At 38.7% G+C, this 25,756-nt stretch overlaps 1 protein-coding gene across 4 annotated transcripts in view; it reads right to left on the bottom strand.

Annotated features, from left to right (window-relative positions):
* The window catches only part of LPP (LIM domain containing preferred translocation partner in lipoma), a 680,491-nt gene that overhangs the window by 430,036 nt on the left and 224,699 nt on the right, over positions 1–25,756 (bottom strand). For all 4 annotated transcript variants that reach the window (XM_047788612.1, XM_047788637.1, XM_047788629.1 and 1 more), the window contains one exon: positions 22,354–22,554. In XM_047788612.1, the coding sequence (XP_047644568.1) occupies positions 22,354–22,546 (193 nt within the window). In that variant the 5' untranslated portion in view covers positions 22,547–22,554. The remainder of the gene's footprint in view (positions 1–22,353; positions 22,555–25,756) is intronic.

The raw sequence follows: 25,756 nt of genomic DNA, 5'->3' as shown, positions 1-25,756 counted from the left end.
GGCAAATAAAAGAAAGGTTTCAATTTTAGAGATTTGTTTGTTTACTTATTTATTTCTTACTTTCCTTCTTTTTTCTACTTTTTTTTTTTAAGAGACTCAAGCCAGCCTGTAGGAACTACCACATAGGAATCGTGTTCCTGAGCACTTTCAACAGACTTTCGGCTTTTTTTTTTTTTTTTTTTTTTTCTACTTCCCTGGCTGGATGGCCGGGTTTGAGTAATTTTCTCTTTCTCCTGGGGTTGGTTGCTAAGAGACACTCTATTACTTCTCTTTCTCTTGTGACCCGATTATTGCGATCTGAAAAGACGGCATGCAGACAACATCCTGACATGGCTCATACAAGATCACTGGGTCTGGTTACAAATTGATGGACTCTTTAACCCTCTCACAACCACTGGATCAAGATTTCCAAGGTCCATTTTTATAAGGATCTAAGGTGACTTCCCTGTCTTCCTTTAAATGGTGGTCATGATGCATCACTGGTATCTAGCATCACAGCAGCCAATATCCATACTGAAATATATTTCAATAAAGGCCCCATGCCCTTTCCTTATAGTATTAATATATACACGTTTTATTTCACAGGAAAACAAACAGACCAAAAAATGCTCTTGATTCATCTCCAGCTTGGAGAAGGACAAAGCTGAAAGGAAATGCTTAAATGGTTTCTTAGCCAGAGCCTTCTAGTCTACCCTCCAAAACACAGCCAAAGTAAAGTTCACACCTTGTTTATCTCTAATCCTGCACAGCTCTTGGGACACCTAAATGTCCCAGGTGTTCAATGAATGTTTGCTGAATGAGTAAATAAATGAGTGTTCAGATTAAGCTCTTCTTCCCATCTCTGGAGGCTCCTCTCCACTTCACCAATCCACACATTTCAGAAAAGGTTAAAAGAAATGGTAATAGGTTCCTTTCTAAAGGTTTTGATGCCCTTAAAACAGACCACGATTGTTTAAAAAGTAAGTAAGTTTAAGGAAACAACAAAGATTCCAAATCTTTATCCAATGTATCATCCCTGGTTTATGTTTCCTCTAAACTACCTCAAAGAATCAGGCAGCCAGCCAGACATTTATCCATTCTCTCCCCTCCTCACACCATCAGGAGGCTAACTTGGAAGTACTTTTATTTTAGCTCTCTTTTTATGGTAAGGCCAAGTTCATATATCATCTACAGTATATATCCTCTGACATCATGCCCCCTAGATTCCTCCCCTAATTGATATCTAAATTTTTATCATTAGAACTTCATACCTTCAGTTTAAAGCTCTGATTTCTATTAAAAATAGAAATCCTTCTGGCAAAGTTCCATTTTGGCATACTCTTGAAGATGTGGACCTCTCTCTTTTTGATGGCTAACTAGCAAAATATGAATATAGAGATACAGGTAGATACAGATATAGATCTGTGGCTAAGTGTGAGCATATTTAACAAATACTTCTTGCACAGATTTTGGAAATCAGCATACAAAATACAATAGAAAGATCATGAAATTTGGATTTAGAGGTGGCTGGATTCAAATCAAAGATTCATTATTTATGAGCCATGAGACATCAGGCAACTTATTTTCTCTCTGAGCCTCAATTTCATTATCTGAACATTAGAAATATTAGTACCAAATTTCAAATAATGTTGTAAAGATGATACAGGAAAAAAAATTTGATAGAGATACTTGGCATATAGTAGAAACTAATAAAATGTTAGCTTCCTCATGGACTATATATAGTTGACAAAATCAATTTATATTTTGCCTAGTGTAGGAAAAAGAATGTAGGAGGATATTTCTAGGAGGCTTCCATTCTAATGAAGAGCTGAAAGGGCATAGCAGAAGGAGGCAAAGGGAACAGAGTGTATGGCCCATTTCACAGGCTTACTAAAGTCATGATAACTCCATGGGAAAAATTTAGTACACGTCTTTCAGGAGTAACCAGTTTTAACTAATTTCTGTAGCTGAATTATACTTTGATACAATTTTAGAGCAGGAAGGAAGTGAAGAGATAATATTGTTCAATCTCACTGTTCTATGATTGGGAAACCATCCTAGGGTGATTTGATGATGTATGAAAGCTATAAGTGAGCAACAAATAAGTATCCTTTCCACTGGACCACACTTCCCTTCAGTTAGCTCTTGTCATGTGCAGTGGTTGCCTTCTCGAGTGGCTACTCCTTCCCTTTGGGTTTAGCTAAGGTAAAATTTCCTTTATTCTAGCAAGTTATTGGTTCTCTCCTTTCAATTGAGTATCCATATATGATTCTGAGGTTGTGTTCAGAACAAAGTCAAACTCTGCAATAGATCCAAGCTATTAACTAGGATTCACAGTTCTTCACACTCTAAGGAAGAAATAGCATGTGCTATGAGGATTAAGTTTATTTCTGGAAACAGAAGTCTTGAAGGGCACTTCACCAATGGTGTCCAGATTCTACCTGCAAACCTATTGCCCTGGAATTCTCTCTGTGACTCTAGCTTGCCCTTGCTCTGCTTCCAGCAAATATCCAACTAATGCACTGATCTATTAGCAACAAGGTTCCTAGCAACTGCTGGAGAGAAGGAAAATTCCTTGAAATCTCTAAAATAGGCACAGATCCTAAGATGTCTCTTTCTCAACCTTGAGCTAAGACTGTTTTCCAGGAGAAGAGGCAGCAATTCCCAATGATAATTTCAGTCTAGAACTGTTAATATTTTTACACAGGATAATATTTATCTGGGTTACATCCAATATAGAGCAAATTAAATGAGATACACTGCTTAGGAATGCTAGAGATTCACTATTTGCAAAACGCAATGCCTCAAAAAAACTCTGTCTTTAAAGGGAACTATGGCTGAAACATAGTATTATTTGGAATCCAAGAAGCCTGAGAGGAAAAAAAGAACTTAATTATAACATGGTTAAATGAATTGAAGGAAAAATATCAAAATGAATAAAATCTACTTATGCTAAAAAATATCTAAATTGATGTGGGGGTAGTTATACATCAATGATGGTATAAAAGTGTTTTCAGTTTTATTGAACTTAGCCTTATTTTTGTGGCTTTGAATTCCAAGCCATGCTTATGCCTCTGCCTTCTCAGGTTGCCACAAAAAGCTCTTAGAAGTTCTGGGCAACCACCTCCCCAGTACTTCCTCTCCAGATGTCTATGAGTGTTCAATCATCTGCCTCTATTACTCTAACTATATGCTTTTCACATTCTAATCAAATATATGGGATAATAAATCACAAAGGTCAGTGTACTTGCAGAATGATGCTGCAACTTTATCACCTTAACTTATGGGTTGAGTTTCAACGGTTTTGATGTTCACTTTTTCGATTGACCAATGTGTTAGGCATGCTACAACCAAGTAGGGGTAGCATGTAACTGCAACACACAAATAACAAATCACTGGCATGGGCAGAGGGAAAGTAGTAGATTATCTATCTCCCTTTAAAAATAAATAAATAAATAAATAGCCATAAAACAACTTAAACCCATGAACAGCATAAATCGGGGATAGCTACTGCAAAAAACAATTACATGGGCAATTCCAAATAATCTTAATTACCTTAGTTTTGCCTTTACTATTACTCATTCTAAACTCTAACTTTTCTTTTTTTTTTTTTGTCTTTTGTCTTTTTTGTTGTTGTTGTTGCTATTTCTTGGGCCGCTCCCGCGGCATATGGAGGTTCCCAGGCTAGGGGTTGAATTGGAGCTGTAGCCACCGGCCTACGCCAGAGCCACAGCAACGTGGGATCCGAGCCGCGTCTGCAACCTACACCACAGCTCACGGCAACGCCGGATCGTTAACCCACGGAGCAAGGGCAGGGACCGAACCCGCAACCTCATGGTTCCTAGTCAGATTCGTTAACCACTGCGCCACGATGGGAACTCCCTAAACTCTAACTTTTCTAATTTGTTTCCTCAAAATTTAGACTTGCCTAGGTTCCAAGAACTCCAACTCATTTATTCAGCTATAAGTCATATTTGCCCTAATCAACCTACTTAATCTAATCTCAAGAAAGATCTAAAGTTATTTGTTGACCTTACCACACCCCTCTCCACCAAGACCTTTTATTCTATTCTGTTTATCAAAACTATATATGATTTTTTAAAAAGTCAACTGTAATATACCACATAGACTAGTCCTATAAGTAAGCCTAAGAAACTGTGCTGAAAGGCAGTTCTTGGTACTTACACCTTTGCTTAGGAAAAGTAATTCTTTTAGAGAATTTTGCCACTCTCTATCTGCACTCAACAGCATTAAGTTTAGTTCTGGGCCCTGACAAACCAGGCTTTCCAGGATAGGCTGAATAAAATAATTAAAAGCTTTAGAACCCTACAATGGAAATAATAGGGAGGAGGACTTTCCTTTGCAATCTTCAAGGGCAGAACTAGGACCAGAGGTAGACCTGGGGTGCAGCAGGTTTCACCTGAATATAGTAAAATATCTTTTAATCCAAAAGAAATACAAGTGATCCTACAAATAAAACATATTCCCACCTCCACCATATGTTAAAGCCAAAGCAATCTAATGGCTGCCTGAGAGGACAGATCTATACCAGGGAGACTGCTACCAAGACTTATGTTTTTCCAGAGAGTTGAGGGTTATATTTTGTTTGTTTTTTCATTGTGTGAACATATGTTTCATATCTCTTATTAAATGTGTGCATTTGGGCATTTTAAGCTTTATTCCCCTGCAAAAGGGACCTTCTCCCACTGTATTTTCTAACCTGCTGTTATGCTTAAAACTATCAGTGTTTGTATATTTAATTTGAGCCACCTCAATAAATGTCATACTTATCATTTATTCAGTAAGTAGTCATTGAATGCCTCATTTGCATCTCAACCACGTTAGACACCATGAATTGAATGGTGACCAGCGAAGAGTTCCTGCTCTTGAGGTCAAATTGGCTAGTTGGCAAGGTAACTCTGATGATGCCTCCCTAGAAAAAACATTTGTTTAATTTGTTTTTCTGTTTGTTCTTCACCATTCCTTTCCAGAGACTCCTAACTCAAAAGTGGTTAAGGAAGAGGTCCTATTTAATGACAACTGGTTACCATTCAAGCGATGTGATCAGATTGTTACAGATTTTTCCTCCCTGAGGGCACATTTTTAAAACTTTAAGTACTAACTAAACTCCATGGCTAAAGATTATAAATTCCTAAGATTAAAAAATATGTCCACATTTTATGAGAGCAGATTTCTAATCAAAATAAAGAAAAACTTTCCAAAAACTCAGAACTGTCCAAAGACAGAAAGGGCAGTTTCAGTTTCACACACTAAAAATATTCAAGAAAAGCATGAAAAACATCTTGTTAGACGTGATAGGAACTCAAGTATCAGAGGAGAGATTGGCCTGTCTCAGTGGTTCTAAGACTTGGAAAATGTTTTTAAAAAAGAAAAGGTGCCTATCCTAGACCAATTATATTAGAATTATCTGAGAGTGAAGGCCAAGTCTCAGCATTTTTTTAAAGTTCCCCAGGTGATTCTTGCATGTCGAAGTCCTCTGCAATATAGCACAGGTTGTGTTCTAAAAAGTTTGTGGATTTTTAAGCCCTGAAGTAAGAGTACAACACAGCCATAAAGTGGCACAGGCTCTTCCACTTTAGGAAGGTCATCAAGGAGAAAAGCACTGGGTAACAATATTGCCTATAACAAGTCCAAGTTCTAAGATGTGCTCATGAGGGAGAAAAGCTAGAACTATCAGTAATTTACTGGATACAGACAGAGAAAGGGAGACACACATTTTGAGATTCCAGAGACCATTACTCCATCAAGTTCTCTATGGAATAGTTGAACTAAGATATGCATTTTAGGTTGTTAGGAGTTCTTGTTTCTTTCCTTCCCTTTATATATTTTTTTAAACCAGAAACCCCCCCAATCACAATCTCAACTTTTGTAAAGTTGCAGTTAAGTTAATGAAATGTTTGCAAAATTCAGTGGGATTTTGGGAAGACTGGCAGGAGAGACAGCTTAGTAAAATTATAATATCAAAGCTAAGGCAGTGGCTTTGGTATTGAACATAGTTCTACCAAAGGCATAAAAAGCAAGGGTATAATAAGCTCATGGCCCCCACTGAATGCCTATGATTTCCAAGTACCATAAAATGCTAACACTATAACACCAGAAAACATCCTATTTTTAGTACTTGAGGTTGTTTTTGAAAATTGCCATGCCATTGAAACTTTTTTTTTTAAAAAAAAATACATCTTTTCCATCCCTTCACATAATGATCATTGACCAAGATACCCTAGAGCCAAAGGCAAACAGTGATAGCAAGGTTGGCAGAACCTGGGAAGGGAAAAGTCCACCTCTCCCCTTCAGTGGCTCAGAGGAAGAGAAAGGTAAATGGGGAATAGAAAGGTGAGTACATTGGTCATGGCCAGAGTGAAAGCTGGCATTGGCCCCAAGAGAAAAATGCAGAAGTTCTGACTCTCAGCCCTTATTGCAAACCACCCGTCATTCTCACTTCCCCTGCCAGCAGAGCTGACTTTTGCCAGGGAGGGAAGAACTAGTTTCACAAGCAATTATCATAATAAGAAAAAAGGGTGGGGTATGAGGGAATCATAGGCACAGTGGATTGTTTTTTGACTATAAGATCACTGTCAGGCTTTCAAAAGAAATGAATTTGTTCCCTCAACGTTTTACTAGACCAGTTTATAATAAAAATCAAATCAGTAAGTATGACTTGCATTGATATAGCTGAACCTTCGACTCAGGAATACAAAAAGCTCCAGAGGATGGAGAGAGGCAAACTTGACCTGAACAGTTAAGTTGCAAAAACATAAAAGCTACCATAAAAGACACCACAAATGAGCTAGGGCAGGAAAGCAAATAGGGATTTTCTACAGCCATTAATTGCCATATTACCATTATTATCATTACATAACACAGTAGCATATGGGGAGTATTAAATGGTGCACTTTCCAAAGAGCGTCTGGCCAACTGGGTTAGGCAATGGCCTCCTTGAATCAAAACCTATCGCTCCTTGAGGCTTGCATAGCTGCCTTGATTAAACACAGTGGCAGGCTCCACAGTTGAACGGACGATTCTTCTTTTTTTGAAGGGAGGTAGAATAGAGTAATTGCCAGATGTTTGCAATTTTAGCTATAAAAAGATGGCTGCTTTCCATTCCTGAGTATGTTGAATCTTTTTTTTTTTTTCATTCTACCCAAGCTATTGTGGTTCACTAAAATAGGCCACTGCACTGATGAATCATCATTTAAAACTGCAATAATGGAAGCAGAACAAATATGACATTTTAAATTCACATATAAGAGGAATAAGTAAAAATGTATGGGTAATAATTACATGCTAGGCAATAGAAAGCATATTATAGTATAAAGGACTCGGGAATCTCCTTGATTGCTTTGTACCTGTAGAACCGGGTACAAGCAGTTTCATCACAGAACTTCCATCGCCTCAATAATCAAATGTGAATGAATATCTGTGTGGCCTCCCTCTCAGAGGAAAGAACCCATGTCTTATCCATCTCTATGCCTCACCTTATAAATGCACTGCCCAGAGGAGATGTGCAAACAAATATGAACATGTTATCAAAACCATATATTGTGATATAATTGTGTATACATGTTATATTGTACAGTCATTGCATTTTTTTAATGTAATTATTAGAACCCCCACTTCCATCACCACCAAATGCTCAGTTCTCTTTTTAGACTCTACCTCCTACATGTGGCAAGAGGAAAAGGGAAACCTGGCTTTTATTTAACCAACATTGATATAAATGGCTTGGGAGACTGGTGACCTCTAAAACAAGGGAGGTTATCTTTCTTAATGAGTGGAGTTAAGCATCTCTTTGAGGATCTGATGACACATGGACCCTCTCCCTGAAAAAGTTATACACATAGACCAAGAGTAAACACAATTTTAAGAGACTGGCTAAATTTCAAATATGAATCCCAGAGATTAACAGGACCCAAGATAAAACTCCTAGCAAATTAATTAATTATTTTCCTATAATGATATAATTACTAACATCTCTAAAATCTCTCTGCCTCATTTGATAATCTGGAAAACAAAAAAGATTTTTTAAATTAATAAAAATCACTGGTTTACTTTAGTTTTCATTACATAATGTTCACTTACATTATTATCTATAATACTAATTCAATAACAAAAATGCTCCTTCTTTGGGAGCTCCCATCATGGCTCAGCAGTAACAAACCCAACTACCATCCATGAGGACTAGGGTTCCCTCCCTGGCCTCACTGAGTGGGTTAAGGATCTGGCGTTGCCATGAGCTGTGGCGTAGGAAAGTAGCTGCAGCTCCAATCCAACCCCTAGCCTGGCAATGTCCATGGGACTCAGTTGAGGCCCTAAAAAGCCAAAAAAAAAAAAAAAAAAAAAACCAAAACCAAAAAACAAAACCCTCCTTCTTAAAGAGATACCATAAAAATGAATCCTTTCTTCTTCCATATTGATATAGTTCAAGTAACGTTTCTCTCCGAGAAAGGTGTTTTGCATTCAGAAAAAGGACCTATCAACATAGTATAATTTTAGCAGGAATAAAACAAGATAATCCTAAAGTGTCAATTAGCAAAGCATTATCATAGAATAAAAAAGGATAAAACCAAGGTGTTTTCAAAATTGGCCAACCATAGTTATATTTGGACAATTATGATTAAAAATCTATGGATGAAAAAACTATGAATTATTACTCCTAGGGTTAATATTCACACTTTAATTTTAATAATAATAATACAATAAAGATGGCAGCTTCCATCAATTTGACCATTATCTTGTGACAGACACTCTGCCAATTTATTTGCTTAATTTTAAAAACAACTCTTAGAGATATATGTACCTCTATTTTAATGTAAGAACAAATCAAAAGAGCTTAGGTAGCCACTTAAACTAGTAAGGCCAAATTCCTAGAGAAGTAAAGGGTAAAATCAAAACTTGAACTCAGATCTACCTGAGGTTAATCTACATCCTGCCACCCCAATACCTCCCCTCTTTTAACCTTCTGATCTGGTCCTGGCCCCAAGAAAATTCAATTAAACCATCTGAGAAGTTGAACATAAAGCCACTTCACAAACAGAATTTATAGCTTTATATTTTTAGTTACATTATAATTTTCATTTGTCAGGTTTCTAATGAAAATATAAACTGTTTAAGGGCTGGAATGTGTTTTTACTCTTTTCCCATCTGTTATAGAGCCCTGTTTAATAAAAATGGTATGAGATAAATCTGAATTGGGCCTAGTAGGGGAACTGAAGTAAGGCAGAGGGCGAGATATGAAAATGCAAATTCAGTCTACCAGGAACCACATTGGGTGGGTATGTATGACACTTCAAATGGTGACATTTCAAGATACACATCATATAACTTGGAGATTTCTTTCCCAGTAAATAATTTTTACAGAGGAAGCACTTAATACACCACAGGACATTATAATATATGGACATATTAATAACAAAAATATCAGTAAACGTAAATGTAATTTTAATCTCATTTTAATATCAATAAAACCACCAATGACATCTAACAAGCTAAGCAAGATGACATAATTCACCAGAATTAATGGATATGTCAAGTGATTTTCCAAAGATTCTCTGAAATAATGTCTTCTTGGTAATGACGTATAGGAATCACTTTGGTTGTTTTAACTTTCATCCATCATTCCATATACACCAAGGCACAGGTGATTCTAAGCAATTTTCACATGTTATTTCAATTTCCATACAGCTCTGAATGGTCATGATTAGGAAAAATAATGGTGAGAATTTTTTTCTTCTTTTAATAGAAGATAATAATAATAGCACTAACATGAGATACAACATAGTGTTGAGGAAAAGCTCTGGAATTGAAGGTAAAAAGCAAGGATTTAAATTCCAGCTTTGCCCTGTGCTGATTGTTTCACTTTGTGTTATAATCTCTGTAGACCCAGGGTCATAATAACCAACTTTTACAGTGTAACTAAAAAGGTTAGATTAACAGCAAAGCAGAGTGGACTTTAGATGAAATGACTAATAAATCCACTAAGGGAGTTCCCACTGTAGCTCAGTGGGTTAACAACCTGATATTTTCTCTGTGAGGATGCGGGTTCAATCCCTGGCCTCGCTCAGTGGGTTAAGGATCTGGCATTGCCACAAGCTGCAGCGTAGACTGCAGATAAGGCTGGGATCCAGTGTTGCTATGGCTGTGGCACAGGCCTCAGATGCAGCTCTGATTCAGCCCCTGGCCCAGGAACTTCCATATGCCACAGGTGCAGTCATAAAAAGAAAAAAAAAAATCCATTAAAAAGTTTTTCATTCTTCCAACAACATTCTGCCATAGAAATCATTTTAGTAATAGCAATAATCAACATTTACTATAAAGCAGTTATTCAATATCACCTGCCCATGCTTTACTTGAAGGAAAATACTAAAATTTTGGTCAAATGTGGCTTCTATGTTTATAAGCTTCACCAATGGTCCTCTGAATTTCAGATTTTTTTTTTCATTTGTCTCCAGGAAGCTTAATAATAAAGGAACCATAATACATTACAGTAGATGGTGGTGATTAAATTAGAGATTATGTGGGAAAGTGCTTCAAAATCTCTTCTCACACATACACACACACATCTTTAAAGTTGCAAGTTGTAATGAATATTTCATAATAAAGTTCTTCTTTCATTGCTTCCTATTTTCTCAGGATCACTCCAAAAAAAAGAGATAAACCAGAACAAAATACTTTTTTTTTAGTTGGCTCACATCACACATTCTTAAAGATGAGTGTTTGACTAGGTAAAAAGGCTTGTTTGACCTAGTTTGCGTAGAATTAAAAGAGAGACGATTTTTTTTCCCCTTCTTTTTTGTCATAGCATCTGCAAATACAGAAACATTTCGTTTTCAGGAGTTCCCGTCGTGGCGCAGTGGTTAACGAATCCGACTAGGAACCATGAGGTTGCGGGTTCGGTCCCTGCCCTTGCTCAGTGGGTTAACAATCCGGCGTTGCCGTGAGCTGTGGTGTAGGTTGCAGACGCGGCTCGGGTCCTGCGTTGCTGTGGCTCTGGCGAAGGCCGGTGGCTCCAGCTCCGATTCAACCCCTAGCCTGGGAACCTCCATATGCCGCGGGAGCGGCCCAGGAAATGGCAACAACAACAACAACAACAAAAAAGACAAAAGACAAAAAAAAAATGAAACATTTCGTTTTCAAGCATGATAGACACTTGGAGAGAAATGGCATGATCCTTCTTGCCAGGACCAACAAGATGGTACTTCTTGCCCGCGGTGCAATAAGATTAGTATATCCTTATTTCTTGGTGCTTCTTCCCTGTAGCTACTCAACTTCCTGGAGCTATTCCTAGAGATATATGTCAAAGCACACTAGATGTTGAGTCCACTCAGTGAAGTTACTTTGCTCATTGCAAAGCTCCCAAGAGCCCAGATGCACTAAGTATGTCAGAGAAGAGCTGCTAAAATTACAAGGTTCAAAATGGGCAACTTCCTCTGCTTTAGTACATGCCACTCCCTTGCTTGGCATGTCATGCTGTCCACCACCCTTTTTTGCCTGGCTAACAACTAACTCACTCTTCAAGACTCAGCTCAGATGTCCCCTCATCTGACATCTCCATATGCAACATAGGTGAAGCTTCCCCCAATTTCTCCTACAGCACATCTTTCATCGGCTTTTACACTTAATTTACAGAATGCAACTTCACGGGTATACGGTGGCTATTACATGTCTATCTCAACTGGCAGATCATCTCTTCTGTTTGAGAGAGGCAATGTACAAAACAACAAACAGAATGGATAATAAGAGAGAATGCTAGAAGGTCAAAGTGCTAGCAGGCTCAAGGTGTCACACCTCAGGGGCTTGTATTCATTTGTCCCTGGTGCTATTTTCCGCCGTCCAGTTTCTGGATACCGTAAATTTAAAGAAGGATGCTAAAAATACAATACCATGATATTATTTTTTCTTTTACAACTCCTAGGGTCAATTATTGTTCCAGGGTAGACTTCTTTATATGGTATATTCGCCCAAAGGCTTAAGTATCAGGTTTATTTTTATAACATTCATAATGAATCCAGTTATAGAATATTTACATAGGCCTTTCATGACCCAAAATCGGCTGGAATTTCAGGCACTGTTACTTGAAGTTACATGAGAGCAAATGCAGAAGCTTGGGCACTGCTGAGGCATTCTAAAAGAATGTTTCATTTTTATTTACATCTTCTTCTTTTTGGGGATCCAAATTAAAAGTCCTTGGGACAATATATGTGAGAAACTGGTATTTATGATGAAAGCACAGAGGGAATACCATAGCAATATGTAGGATGATTCTCCCTGAATCTCCACATTTTTCATATGATAAAAGATGCATGACTTCAATAGTTGCATCATTAACTAAGGAGAGAGTCTGTGCTCATAGGACCTGGAGAAGGCTCGAAGGTATTACACCAGTGACCCCTGGAATTACTGAAAAAAACAAATGGTCTCCAAACTTGGTTGAGCACCTATCAGAATTATCTGAAGAGTTCTGTTTTGTTTTAATACAGATTTCTGAAGCCCACGCCCTGAGATTCTGATTCTATAGGACTGACATGAGCCTCATGGACTGTGTTATTTGTTTGTATGTTTGTTTGTTTGTCAGTTCCCCAAGTCTTTCTGATGACTGGCCCCAAACCAGAAAACTACTGGTTCAAACTACCATTATAACCATCAAAGCATGGTGCATACAAGATGTCACCTTAAGAGGGAAGAAAACATGAAGATAGATGATAGATAGATAGAGAGATAGATAGAGAGATAGAGAGATGTATAATTATTACTAAACTTCTTTATTTTAAAATATAGACTCACAGAAAGTTGTAAAAATGATACAAAGGATCGCATGAACGGCTCACCCAGCTTCTCCTAAGAGTAACATGTAATATAGATATAACACAATATCAAACCCAGGAAAACTGACATTATTTCATTACTGATAACTAGCCCTTATTCGGTTTCCTGCATTCCCTTGTGTGTGCGTATATAGATCTATGCAATTTTAACACATGTGCAGGTTCACATAACCACCACCACAGACTCCATGTTGCTTTTCTTGGTATGCATATGCATTCCCTGCCCCACTCCATCCTCTCTCCTGTCCCCTAACAATCACTACTCTGTTCTCCATCTTCAGAATTTTGTCATCTCAAGAATGTTTTATAAATGGAATTATATGGTATACGTAATCCTTCAAGATTGATTTTTCTTTTTCATTAAACATAATGCCCTTAATTCAATCCAGGCTATCGCATGTATCAATAGATCACTCTTTTTTATTAATAAATAGTACTATTCCATTACATGGATGTACCAGAGTCTATTTAAACATTTACCCACTGAAGGGCATTTGGGATTATTTCCAGTATTTTGCCATTATGAAAAAAGTTGCTATGAACATTCACATACAGGGTTTTTGTGAACATAACTTTTCATGTTTCTGGATAAAATGCCCAGGGGTACAACTTGTAAATCATATAGGTAGTACACAATTACTTTGGTTAAAAAAAGTGGGGGGGGGGGCGCTGCCAAAAAGTTTTCCAGGGTAGTTGTAACATTTTGCATATAATTACCAGCAATGTTTGAGACATCCAGCTTCTCCACATCCTCACCAGCATATGATACAATTATTTTATTTTAGCTGTTCTAATAGGTGTGTGGTGATAACTTATTGTGGTTCTATATTTATTTTTATTCCCAAGAAAGAAATTAAGCTTTGTTTAGGTTTAAAATATGAAGTGAAAATTGTATTACACATTTTATATAATTTAAAAAATGAAGAGGATTAAAGAGCACCTCACTATACAATATTGCATTATTCACAGTTTTTGGGTAAGGCAGGGATGAGGAATCCACCACCTCATTAAGGAATTCACTTCAGCAGTAAATTAATCTGACAGGTTGCAAAATAAAAGAGATTTTTAGCCAACAAACATGAATTCTTTTTGTTCTAAAACATCTAATCTACTCTTTGCACATATATTAATTCTATCACTATCACTTTTAAACAAGTCAACCATAACACTTTGGTGGCACAGAACTATGGCAATCATGGAAGGGTCCACAGGGTCCAAACTCAGCCTCACCACTTACTATTCTGTAATACTGAACAAGCCAACTGATCTCTCTGCACCTTTAATACTGAGGTAATAGCCCTTGCCTGTACTCGACAATTTCAATTAATTATTTACAGCATCTCTAGAGCAAAGACCTTATAACTCCTACAAATTATTAGGGAGTTAACTATCTTTTCCAAGAAATGAAGGTGTTGTATTAGATAATTTTTAGGATTCCTCCAGGTTCAAGAATTTTGTAATATTATAGTATTGTGGCACTGTGATTCCTATCAATGTTATTAGAAATTAATTACTGTTTCTCAGTATTTATGAATACTACCACTATTAATATTTATATCACTATACATTTATTAGTCTTATGTACTTGGATAACTTAGAATTACTTGTAACAGTATGTATAGAATTATGAAATGCATTTATTAAATAAATACCATTTTATAATATTATCAATATTACTTAGTATTAATAAAAACAACTAGTTATTTTAATTACAGCAGGAATCACACTTCATGAAGACAGGAATCAATCTAAGTTTTTTTCATCACTTCAGCCCACTAGAAGAGTGTCTGGCACAAATTCTGTTTCAAGTAAGTGATCGTTTAATAAGTATGTAATAGTAATTCCTAGGTGTTTTATGATTTATAAAACATTTTTACATTTATTGTTACATTTGATCCTCAAAACAATCTCATAAGATAACTAATATCACCAACTTGTTTTATAAATTAAGAAAATATGGAATAAGAAATTGTCATGCCCAAGGTCAAGTGGTTAAACTGAGGCTTGAATGTAAATGCCCTCACCACCAACATAGCACTGAACTTTGGCTCTTTTGAGTGTCAAAAAGGCCTAGGAATATTTAGTAAGATCTGATTTCACCCAAAGAATTATAGGTTTTTTCTTTTCAGGGAGATGCAATGTAAAAATCAAATTAATACAATTATTATCTTCCCCTTTAATGAATGAATGGCTTGTCCTCTTTCCCCCCTGAGGCTCTGAAAATTAAAATTCATGTACTGCACTCCACGTGATAGAGGAGGCTCAAGATACTTACCCTGAACTAGAAAAGGGACATGCCAGTCAAACTGAGTCTCATTAGAGTTTGTGATGGTTCAGTGAATTTGCGACCATCCTCATGACCGACCAGGAGTAATTATAACAAACAGTCTGAGAAGTTGCAAGTGCTCTTCTGTGATGGCTGGCAACTTAACAGGACTGGCAGAACTAAATAAGCAAGATGTTTCCCATGTGTACATCCAAAGTTGCAAGCCAGATTCGCCTTTCACATCAGAGACAGAGACTACAAGACTCCAGAGACAGGAGAGTATACTATGAATATAAATATTTAGATATCACTTGTTCAGAGTTCACTATCAGTCCTCGTACATTTTTTACTACCAATTATTCCACATTTAAAAAAGAAAAAGATTTTACTAACTGTAAGAGAAGAAGCATCAACTTGGCTTACACATTCAACATAAAAATGGCAGAAAAAGTCCATTCTAAGTTACTTCTTCAAATACATCGCCATAGGTAGCCATCCATTTCCCTCAAATTTTAGCTATCTGTTGAGAAAACAAAAATATCTTGCTTACCAGGTTACATGACTTCACATCACTAACGTCTAGTTCTCCACCCAAAAGCAATAATCAGACTCATCAATTCCTGGGAACCAAGCCCCAACCTTGTTTCCTCCAAACTAAAACAGTGGAGACCCATCGGAACAAGCACATTTAGGGCCTGAATTCTGGAGCCAGTTCAGCCCAAACTCTTGGGTAACCTTGGGAAGACATTCTCTTTCCTCTCAGACTGAGTTTTCACAATTGACAAGTGAAAGAAATGGCCTAGATAATCTTCAAACTCTTTTCTACTTCTGCTTAAAGACTGTGATTAAAGCACGAAGAATGGCTCTGGCAAGGAAGTAGAAAGGAAACAAGGGAGACCCATTGTTTATGATGGCATTCTGTTCTAGTTACTAAGTTTAACCCAAAAGCAATCACTTATAACTACTCCCTCTCCATAGAATAGAACAGTAACCTCAGGTAGCAGAAAACACAATGAGATCTAGTAAAAGATCTCCAGGCTTAGGACTATCATTGAATAGAATTCATCTATTCCAATCTGACTTTACAAGTCTAGATGAAGCAATGCAGGCAAAGCTTGAAAACAGAGGTTTTGTTTATATTATAAGGAAGTATAAAAGGTAATATATGTAGGAAAAGTTTGTGAAAAGGGCAACCATATTCAAATTAATTTCAAAGAAGAGTCATGAAATAATAAAATAATAGAGTTAGAATAGATGGGGCTATCTACCCCAACATCCAATAAATAGAAAGAACCTGTTAAAATAAGCAAGAGCCCTAGATATAAAGAACAGAGCTTAGCTCTACAATTTTACTAGCTATGTAATTACTGAATAAGTTATTTCACTTCTGGTAGATTACCACTCAATAAATGGCAATAACATCTGTTCTACTTAACTCAGAGAGCTACACTAAGAAATCTCTTTTGAGAATTAAATGACAGTGAATATAAAAGTGTTGTATAAGCTACAAAGGACTGTACAAATAAAAGAAATTCTACTGAAAGGATCACCTTGAATTTGTACCCTATGGATACACTGTATTAAAACTTTACAATTAAAAAATATTTTTAGGGAGTTCCTGTTGTGGCGCAGTGGTTAACAAATCCGACTAGGAACCATGAGGTTTCAGGTTCGATCCCTGGCCTTGCTCAGTGGGTTAGGGATCTGGCGTTGCCATGAGCTGTGGTGTAGGTCGCAGACACGGCTCGGATCCCGCGTTGCTGTGGCTCTGGAGTAGGCTGGTGGCTACAGCCCCGATTCGACCCTAGCCTGGGAACCTCCATATGCCACGGGAAGTGGCCCTAGAAAAGGCAAAGAGACAAAAATAAATAAATAAATAAATAAATAAATAAATAAATAAAATAATAAAAAATATTTTTAGGATTTCCTGTCGTGGCTCAGCAGTAATGAACCTGCCTAGTCTCCATGAGGATGAGGGTTTGATCCCGGGCCTCGCTCAGTAGGTTAAGAATCCAGTGTTACCATGAGCTGTGGTGTAAGTCACAGATGCAGCTTGGATCTGGCATTGCTGTGGCTGTGATGTAGGCTACTTGCTGCAGCTCTGATTTGACACCTAAGCTGGGAACTTCCATATGCCACAGGTACGGCACTAAAAAAACAAACCTAAAAAGAAATTTCAGATATTGAAGAAAGTTAACTCCGGGCCACAAAATAACTTCAACCTTATAAACTTGAAAACTTTACAAATCATTCTTTATGACAATAATGGATACAAAATATTATCAAATTTCATTCAGCCAAACTATTGAGAGCAAATTTCCAATTGTTAGACTTGCAAAAAGAGGAAAATTTCAAGCCATTTTATGAAAATAATTAGTAAAGTAGGAAACCTCACTTACTTTGGTATCTTTCAAGAATAGAAAAAGAAATATCTATATCTTGTTCTGATCAAACTCTAAGGCTTTGGGGTATTTTTGTTTGCAAATTTGAAGCAGAGAGGGGACTCGGTATAAAGAACACTACTGACTGACTAATACCTTAATGACCAGAAAAAAAATCACATCATCTTGTTGCCCTCATCAGTCTGGAAGAGAAGGTGATGATATAAAACCATACATACATACCAAACTCATTAAACTAAAAAATAATGTAGACACTCCATATGGTAATATTTGTAAGACAAAACAATAAAAAATATACATGGACTCATAAGCATATGGTACAGGACACAAAAAGACTTTTTTTTTTTTGGTCTATTTAGGGCCCCACCTTCGGCATATAGAAGTTCCCAGGCTAGGGGTCTATTTGGAGCTGCAGCTGCCAGCCTAGGTACAGCCACAGCAATGCAGGACCTGATGTCTGCGACCTACACCAAGGCTCACAGCAACACCCGATCCTTAACTCACCAAGCGAGGTCAGGGATCAAATCCATGTCCTCATGGATAGCAGTCGGGTTTGTTACCAATAGGCCACAACGGGAAATCCACCAAAAAGACATTTAGAAATCTAGGGACATTCTTAGACACACAAGTTGTTGAGGGAAAAAAAAAAAATCAACAAAAAATCAGAATAATGGTAGTAAAATAAAAGGGCCCTGAGGCCTAAAGAGCTAATAACTAGGAAGGAGGGGAGGTGAGCATACACCATTTTTAGATGTGCCAAAGCCCTGTAAAGAAAGTTATTAGCAGAATACCTTATAAAAGAAGGTTATAACATACAGTATCACATAAATATAAGTTGATGTGGAAAACAAGTAGGCATTTTTTTCCTACTTTCACAATGAGAATTTAAAAATAAGAAAGCAAACTCTAGAGATCACAGACATAATACCAGGGCAAGAAATGTAATCGGTAATTCAAGGTAGCAGTGGATAAACAAATCCTGCGCTAAAAAAGCTCGAGGAATGGAAAAAGGAGGTAAAAGTCATTCAAACATGTGGATTGAGCTGCAGAACTATAAAGCCTAATAAGCAGCTGAGAAGCTTGAAACTGCTGCCTGGATAAGCAGGTTCATTCCACTGTGGTTAACTTTCACCGCAAACATTACTGAGTACCTACTCTGTGTCAGGTATCCTGCTGGACGCTGTTGGCAGTAAAGGCAAGAATCAGGCAGCCCCTGCCTATAACGGTCCAAGTCTACTGAAGGAGACAGGCCTATGTAAAATAGATTTACTATTAGAAGGCCAGCTGTGATAAGGATTGTACAAGATGCAGAGCAATTATGGCAGGGTGACAAAGAGATTCACGAGATCCTGGATAACTCTGGACTCAGAGAGAGGGGACCTGAGATCCAATGCCAACTTAACCATGAGCAAGCCATGCATCTCCAAGAAAATCACATACGCTCTCTGCACTGCAGTTCTCACTCTTACATCAGAAAAGGGTGGACTATGTGATTCCTATTAGTTCTAATGCTCTGCCTTTGTGGCTTAGGTTCTTCAGAGTCAGGCTCTGCATTAAGCTATGAATGTTAAGACTTTATGGGCTAGAAACCGAGGGGTGAGTGTGTATAGAGGCAAAGAATAGCATCAGCTGAGGAATGAGACCATGGTATCATCAACTCACCCTGTACATAAAAAATGAGTTACCTATTACCTGGGGATTTCACTAATGGTATAGAACATTTTAAATGGACAAAAAAGGAAAAAAAGATGGATATAAACTTTACAAATGTATAAAAAAATTAAACAAAGAGTAACATAAATTATAAAAAATTGAAAGCAAGAGAAGATGCACTAACATTTAAATTAAATATAAAATGAAGCAAATCTTACACTTCTAACAAATATCATGTCATAATATACAGCAGATGAAGAGATATAACTACATTTTAAAAAGTCTGAATATCCATGAACCTTTGCCCATGTTTGTCTTTAAAATGTATATATGCAAGGGAAATTTCTTCCTTCATGTATTCAAAAAAAGGTTATATTAAAAAGAGAGAGACTGGCAGAATTGCAAGAAAGAATCAAGACTTCAGAAATGAAATGAGACTGAGTTGCTTGGAATGAGGATGCCACATTCCAAACTGCTGATTGCAAGAGAAGACTCACCGAACAGTACACTCGCCCATCCAGCCATCCGCCATCCATCCAAATATATACACACATAAGAACATACAGACATACATGTGACCATACACAACCATTGCCACTAAAAACACAGTAGCATAATAAGAGCCAAGAGGAACATAAGGATGAGTGGGAAACCACGTCTTGTTGCTTAAATGGGGAAACAAAGCTCATACTCTTATTCGGAAGTAGAAAAGCATCACCATCTCATGGACCTGAGTGCCACATATGCCATGAAGTATAGCACACTGAGTGGGAACAACATTCTCATTCAGAAACTTAGTAGCCACAAAAACATAGAGAATGTCACCTATCTTCTCTAAGTTCCACTTCATTATGTGGAAAAACAAAACAAAACACTTGGACAAGGCAATAACGACAATGAAAAAGCATAGTGCCTCACCTGAACTGTATGTTCAGTAATGTCAGATTGAGAGCAGGAGGAGCAAAAAAGAAGTAGAAATAAGACGTATATGGAGCCCCAGGGAAGAGAGAGAGTACGTCTGTACATCTAGGTCAGGCCCAGACACTGGGAAAGGTGAAACAAGCAGGATTGTGATAGGTGACAAAAGGGTGTATAGTGACATGTTAAGAAAGAAAGAGTTGAGTAAAGAGCTGCAAAGCATCAGAGATGATGCCAGTGTCACTGGAGAACCAGCTAGACAGCGGGAGCACCTCACATAGTATAGTAAAGAGGATGGGGCATCTCAACACAGGAAGTCGACCAAGGGGCCAGTTCACCAAAACTCCCAGCACTCAGAGTACAGGAGTCTGAAGGGCAACCATTATACGCCTCTCTCCTCCCTCTCACACATACCATTTATTAGCCTGTACTATTTAGGACCTGCTTCACCCTGGCCCTCAGGGGTGCATTGATGGTCATACCTACTAGACTCCTCACACCTCTGCCTCCTTCTCTACAAGAAAGCCTGTCTTTGTCCCCTTCATATTAAAGGGATTTTAGCTCTTGCCAAAAGTGGGGAGACAAAATAACAAACCTCCTAGTGATCAGAGCAGGGGAAACACTGAGAAAACAGATGCAGAAGCCAACAATGACTCCTGTTGTCATGTGAAGAGGGATTCTCCTCTACATCCCATTCCTAAGCCCTGCAATCACTAAAGAAGAATAGCCAAAGAAAACCAGTCCCACTGTGTCCTTGATTGGCTGAAACGGTGTAGTCTCCTTCACGGCCAACAGGGTTTCAGGCACTGCATGGGGACAGGTAGTGCACCACGGGCTTCATGTACTGATTTTCCAGAGCAGATCTCTCATGGTCTTGTTGCTGCCCTTTCTCAACGACGGAGACCCAAAAAGCCACAGCCCAGGTGTTCATGACCTCCTCCCTTCCACCTGCCTAAGCGTCCAGCTACCTGACACAACTGGACATCTGGACTAGGCCTCTGACTTCAGTCCTAAAATATGAATAGACAAGTAAAGTGTTTATGGGGGCATGGAGAGGACTAGAAAGAAAAGAGAAAGACTGGACTACATCACAGAGTGTGAAACAGTCTCATGCAAAATTGTTGGAACAAACACACTAATGTCATCCAAGAAGGAATTACAAACATCCTGGAGAAGGTGAGGTAATTGTTTTAAAAAGTAGGATGAGGGAGAAAATAGAGGCATGGAATAATCTCCATTCACTGCCTCTTCTCCCTCAGTTCCCAAAAGTCTAACATTCTACTGCTTCATGGGCTTAGATGAGCTGCTGACATGGATTGATAAGAATATGGAAACTTTATTAAAAGTATGTCACTCTTTTTTTTTGTCTTTTTTTCCTATTTCTTTGGGCCGCTCCCGCGGCATATGAAGGTTCCCAGGCTAGGGGTTGAATCGGAGCTGTAGCCCCTGGCCTATGCCAGAGCCACAGCAACGCGGGATCCGAGCCGCGTCTGCAACCTACACCACAGCTCACGGCAACGCCGGATCATTAACCCACTGAGCAAGGGCAGGGACCGAACCCGCAACCTCATGGTTCCTAGTCGGACTCGTTAACCACTGAGCCACAAAGGGAACTCCAATAGTATGCCACTCTTTATGCTGCCTGTGGGGTTCAGTGTGTGAGCGTATCCATGCAGGTACACCTGGGATGCTGAGATCAGGCGGATCTTCAAGTTCCCCTTGATGTCAACTGAATGTACATTATTAAAACCCCTAAAACTAGGCTTCGTTCAAATGTCTGTGGGCTTCAACAACTGCAGATCACACAGAACTCTCCAGACAGCAGAGAGTGGAAAACAATTCTGAGTGCCTTATTAGCTTTGTTTTGTATGGATTTCCCATCAGATCCCAGCATTTCAGGACACTTGTCCAAAGGCAAGAGGGAGGGAGGGGCAATTGGGTGATAAACACATTTCTACAAGACAATGGGGTGGGCTGGAGGACACTGCAATAGAAGGGCACTAAGCTAAGAATAAAGAGATGAGAGTTCCAGTTGTAGCTCTGGCCCTAACTCACTGTGAGTGGCCCTAACTCACTTAGTCATACAACCCCTAAAAGATGACAGACTCTTTATGCCCCAAAAAAAGAGTTGCTTAGATGGTTACTAGGTGCTCTTTAACCTTTGGTAGTCTACACACAATAATAAGCACACTACAGATTTTTGAGCTACCTTTTCCCACCACAGCTACAAATCACTTTTATTATATTAAACTCTCCCATTAGAGGCACCCACCTCTGAAATCCCCACACTCACCTTCACCACCAGGTTGCTTATATGGGTTGTACTTGGGCTTTGGAGCAACAACTGGGGCAAACTTCTTTGGTGGCTGTTGTGTGGACACTGAAATGCTAGGGGTCCCAAAGGAATGGGTGGTCTCCATCCGTGCAGGCACGTGGCCAAGGGGCTCAGCAGTGCTTTTGGGTGGCAGCCAAGATGGGTGAGACATTGTTGAATCTAGAATTAAAAAGAAATAAGCACTGTTGTTTTTAAAGAAACATGGAAATGAAGGCAATCTAGTTCACTTCATTACTTCTTAATCCACATGTAATGAAATCTTTAAAGAGCACTCTAAGAAGAGGGGAAGGAAGGAAGGGGAGGGAGGGAGGGAAGGAGGAGGAAGGAAGGAAAGTTATGAAAAGCTTATCTGAACAGGAGGAGAAAAACTGAGCACTCCCTCAACCAGTCTCAAATACCTCTCTTCCAACAGTTAACTATTTTAGTGCCTAGCAGTCTTTAGGAAATAAATAGGAGTAAGAAATAGTCGCTAATCTAAAGAAGTGTCTGTGATAGGAGAATCTTAAAACAGCAACGTTTGTATAAAAAAAGCTTCAAAAAAAAAAAAAAAAAACACAGTAGTTTCCACCGTAGCTCAGTGGTAACAAACCCGACTATTATCCATGAGGATGCAGGTTCAATCCCTGGCTTCACTCAGTGGCTTAAGGATCCGGTGCTGTTGTAAGCTGTGATGTAGGTCACAGATGTAGCTTGGATCCTGCATTGCTATGGCTGTGGCATAGGCAGGCAGCTATAGCTCCCATTAGACCCTGGCCTAGGAACCTCCATATGCTGTGGGTGAGGCCCTGAAAAGACAAAAAAAAAAAAAAAAGCTTCAATTTATTAATAGCCTATTAATATTATAAATATATCATAATTTATTATATAGTAATCATAACACTAATATGATTACTATATCAATTTAATGGTCATAAGGTAACTAAATGAGGTAAAAAAATAAATAAAAATTTTGCTGGAATGTAGGAAAAGATAAGATCACTTCTTGCTGGGAGCAAAACTAAGACCTCATTAGTGAGGTTACCTTCAGACTGGGCCTTGAGTGCTGAGCAGAGGTCGGGCAGAACAAGGTAGGCAACATTACATGGGCAGAAAAGTAAACAAGGGGGATAAGGAAACATAGATATACCAAAAGAACTAAAAATGTGGGATGGAACAAAAACAGAGACAGCTCTGCAAGCAAGCTTAAGGAGTCTGAATTCATTCTTCAGGCATTCAGGAACCTTTAAAAGTTTATTCTTGAAATAAGGACATCACAAGTGCATGGCAGGACACTTAATGTACTGTTCCTCACCACAGGGCATTTGGATATTGGGGGAGGGGGCACTGTTTGCGACACTGCCTGGGACAATTACTGGTACTTAATGGCCAGGGGCTAAAGTACTCAACTGCTATAATGTGCAAGGCAGCCCCACAGGAGGCTAATCTGGAAAAACTCAGTCAGGAAGGAGAGACACCAGCCAGCCCAGGGGCTGTCCTCCTATTAAAATATACTCTGTAAGGAAAGAAAAATGTCTTGGTGTCAGGGTAGGCCAACCATCCTCCAGGCGGCCTGCAGGCTGGGGCCCAGCCCTGCAGACTGCCTCTGAGGAGGGCTCTCCAAGTCTGATTGTAAGAGCTCTCCAGCCGGGGATGCCTGGAAGGTTCCCCCACCACTCCCAGCCCCAAATCCACCCTGTAATTTATTAATTGGACTGAATTAATTGAGAGGGCTGCACAATGACCTCCAGATGTCTGTATTGACAAAGAACACTGGAAATACAGGAAAAAATAAAGGCCTCAGCACATGGTATGGCCACGGAGAGATGAGGTGAAGGGAGAGATGGGTCCTGGGTAGCATTAGGCCACACCAGGAGCAGGTGGCAGAACCTTGAGCAGCCCCCTCCCCACACCCAGAGCCACAGGTACCTCCACTTAACTTAACTCCCAGAGTTTAAAACACTTTTGATGGTTTCTTAATGACAAACAATGATATAACAATATTAAAGTGTTTTATATACTGCCTAGTGCTAAGCAAGTAAGTCGAGGAAAATTGTAGGAGGTGTAGTTTTCATAATCTAATAGTAAGAGAGGAATCAATCAGGAAGACTCTGAACAAGAAATCAGAGGGGTTCTGTTAAGCCAGTGGCATCATTGGATTTTCACTCTGATTGCAGGTCCTTCTTTTCCTCCTCCTCCCCTGTACCTGTGCATATGCTATGTACATGAGATAACCTGACAATCTGTGAGTTCCCTGAAAGAACAGGAACTCTATTTTGTACATCGCTAAACCACCATTAAGGCCCAACACAAAACTAATATAGAAGAACAACCATAATTCTGGTTTACTCCTGGTTCTTAAAACTGTCTGTACATTCAGAATTCTTTGAGATTTTTTTTTTTTAAATACCAAAACCAAGCTCATCTCTCAGGGGTGCGAAAAATTAATCTTTTTGTTGTTCTTTCCAGGGCCACAGCCGAGGCATATGGAGGTTTCCGGGCTAGGGGTCTAATCAGAGCTGTAGCCACCGGCCTACACCACAGCCACAGCAATGCGGGATCCAAGCGGCCATCTGCAACCTACACCACAGCTCACAGCAACACCAGATCCCTAACTCACTGAGCAAGGCCAGGGATCGAACCCGCGTCCCCATGGACACCAGCCAGCTTTGTCAACCACTGAGCCACGAGGGGAACTCCAAGAAACATTAATTTTGATTTTGTTTGTTTAACTGAGCATCAGTCTTCTACTAAAAGGGGATAAAATATGTCCTACTTTCAACAAGACTAAAGTGAATATAAGTGGGAAAAAAGTAAGATAAAGATTTGAAAATGTTAATTCACCATGCACATTTGTAGTATAAACTTTATTTGTAGAGTTTTTTTAAAAAATGGGTTAATATTATCCTTGCAAATTTTCTATAACTCTAAAGTTATTCCAAAATAGAAACTTTAAAAATGGGTTAATATAGGATATAGTGATTTCCAAAGCAAAAAGGCACATTTCCAGAGCAAGCCCACATTGCCAACTGACTGTAGAATCCTGGCCTTTTCAGAAATTCTGTAGATATAAAGGAAGAGGCAACTTCTGAGAGAGTAAGAAAAAGGAAAATTTAAGCATCCATATGCAAACCATTGACTTGATCATATTTTCGGTATCCGCAGCACCACATGTTACCCTGACACTGTACTCCCCATGGAGGCAATTCCAGCAACACCTCCACTAAGTGCCAGGGTCTGGGCAAGTATCTGTATATGACCTTAACAGCATCTCAAACCATTCTTCCGTATTTTAACAATGGGCCAGCGACACCATTCCCAGGATTTATAATGAAATTTAATGACACATGCTGTATCCACCATCTCCAATGCCATATATCTTCCA

The sequence above is a fragment of the Phacochoerus africanus genome, chromosome 1 (assembly GCF_016906955.1).
Source record: "Phacochoerus africanus isolate WHEZ1 chromosome 1, ROS_Pafr_v1, whole genome shotgun sequence".
Taxonomy (NCBI): domain Eukaryota; kingdom Metazoa; phylum Chordata; class Mammalia; order Artiodactyla; family Suidae; genus Phacochoerus; species Phacochoerus africanus.
This window is presented reverse-complemented; position numbering and strand designations above follow the sequence as displayed.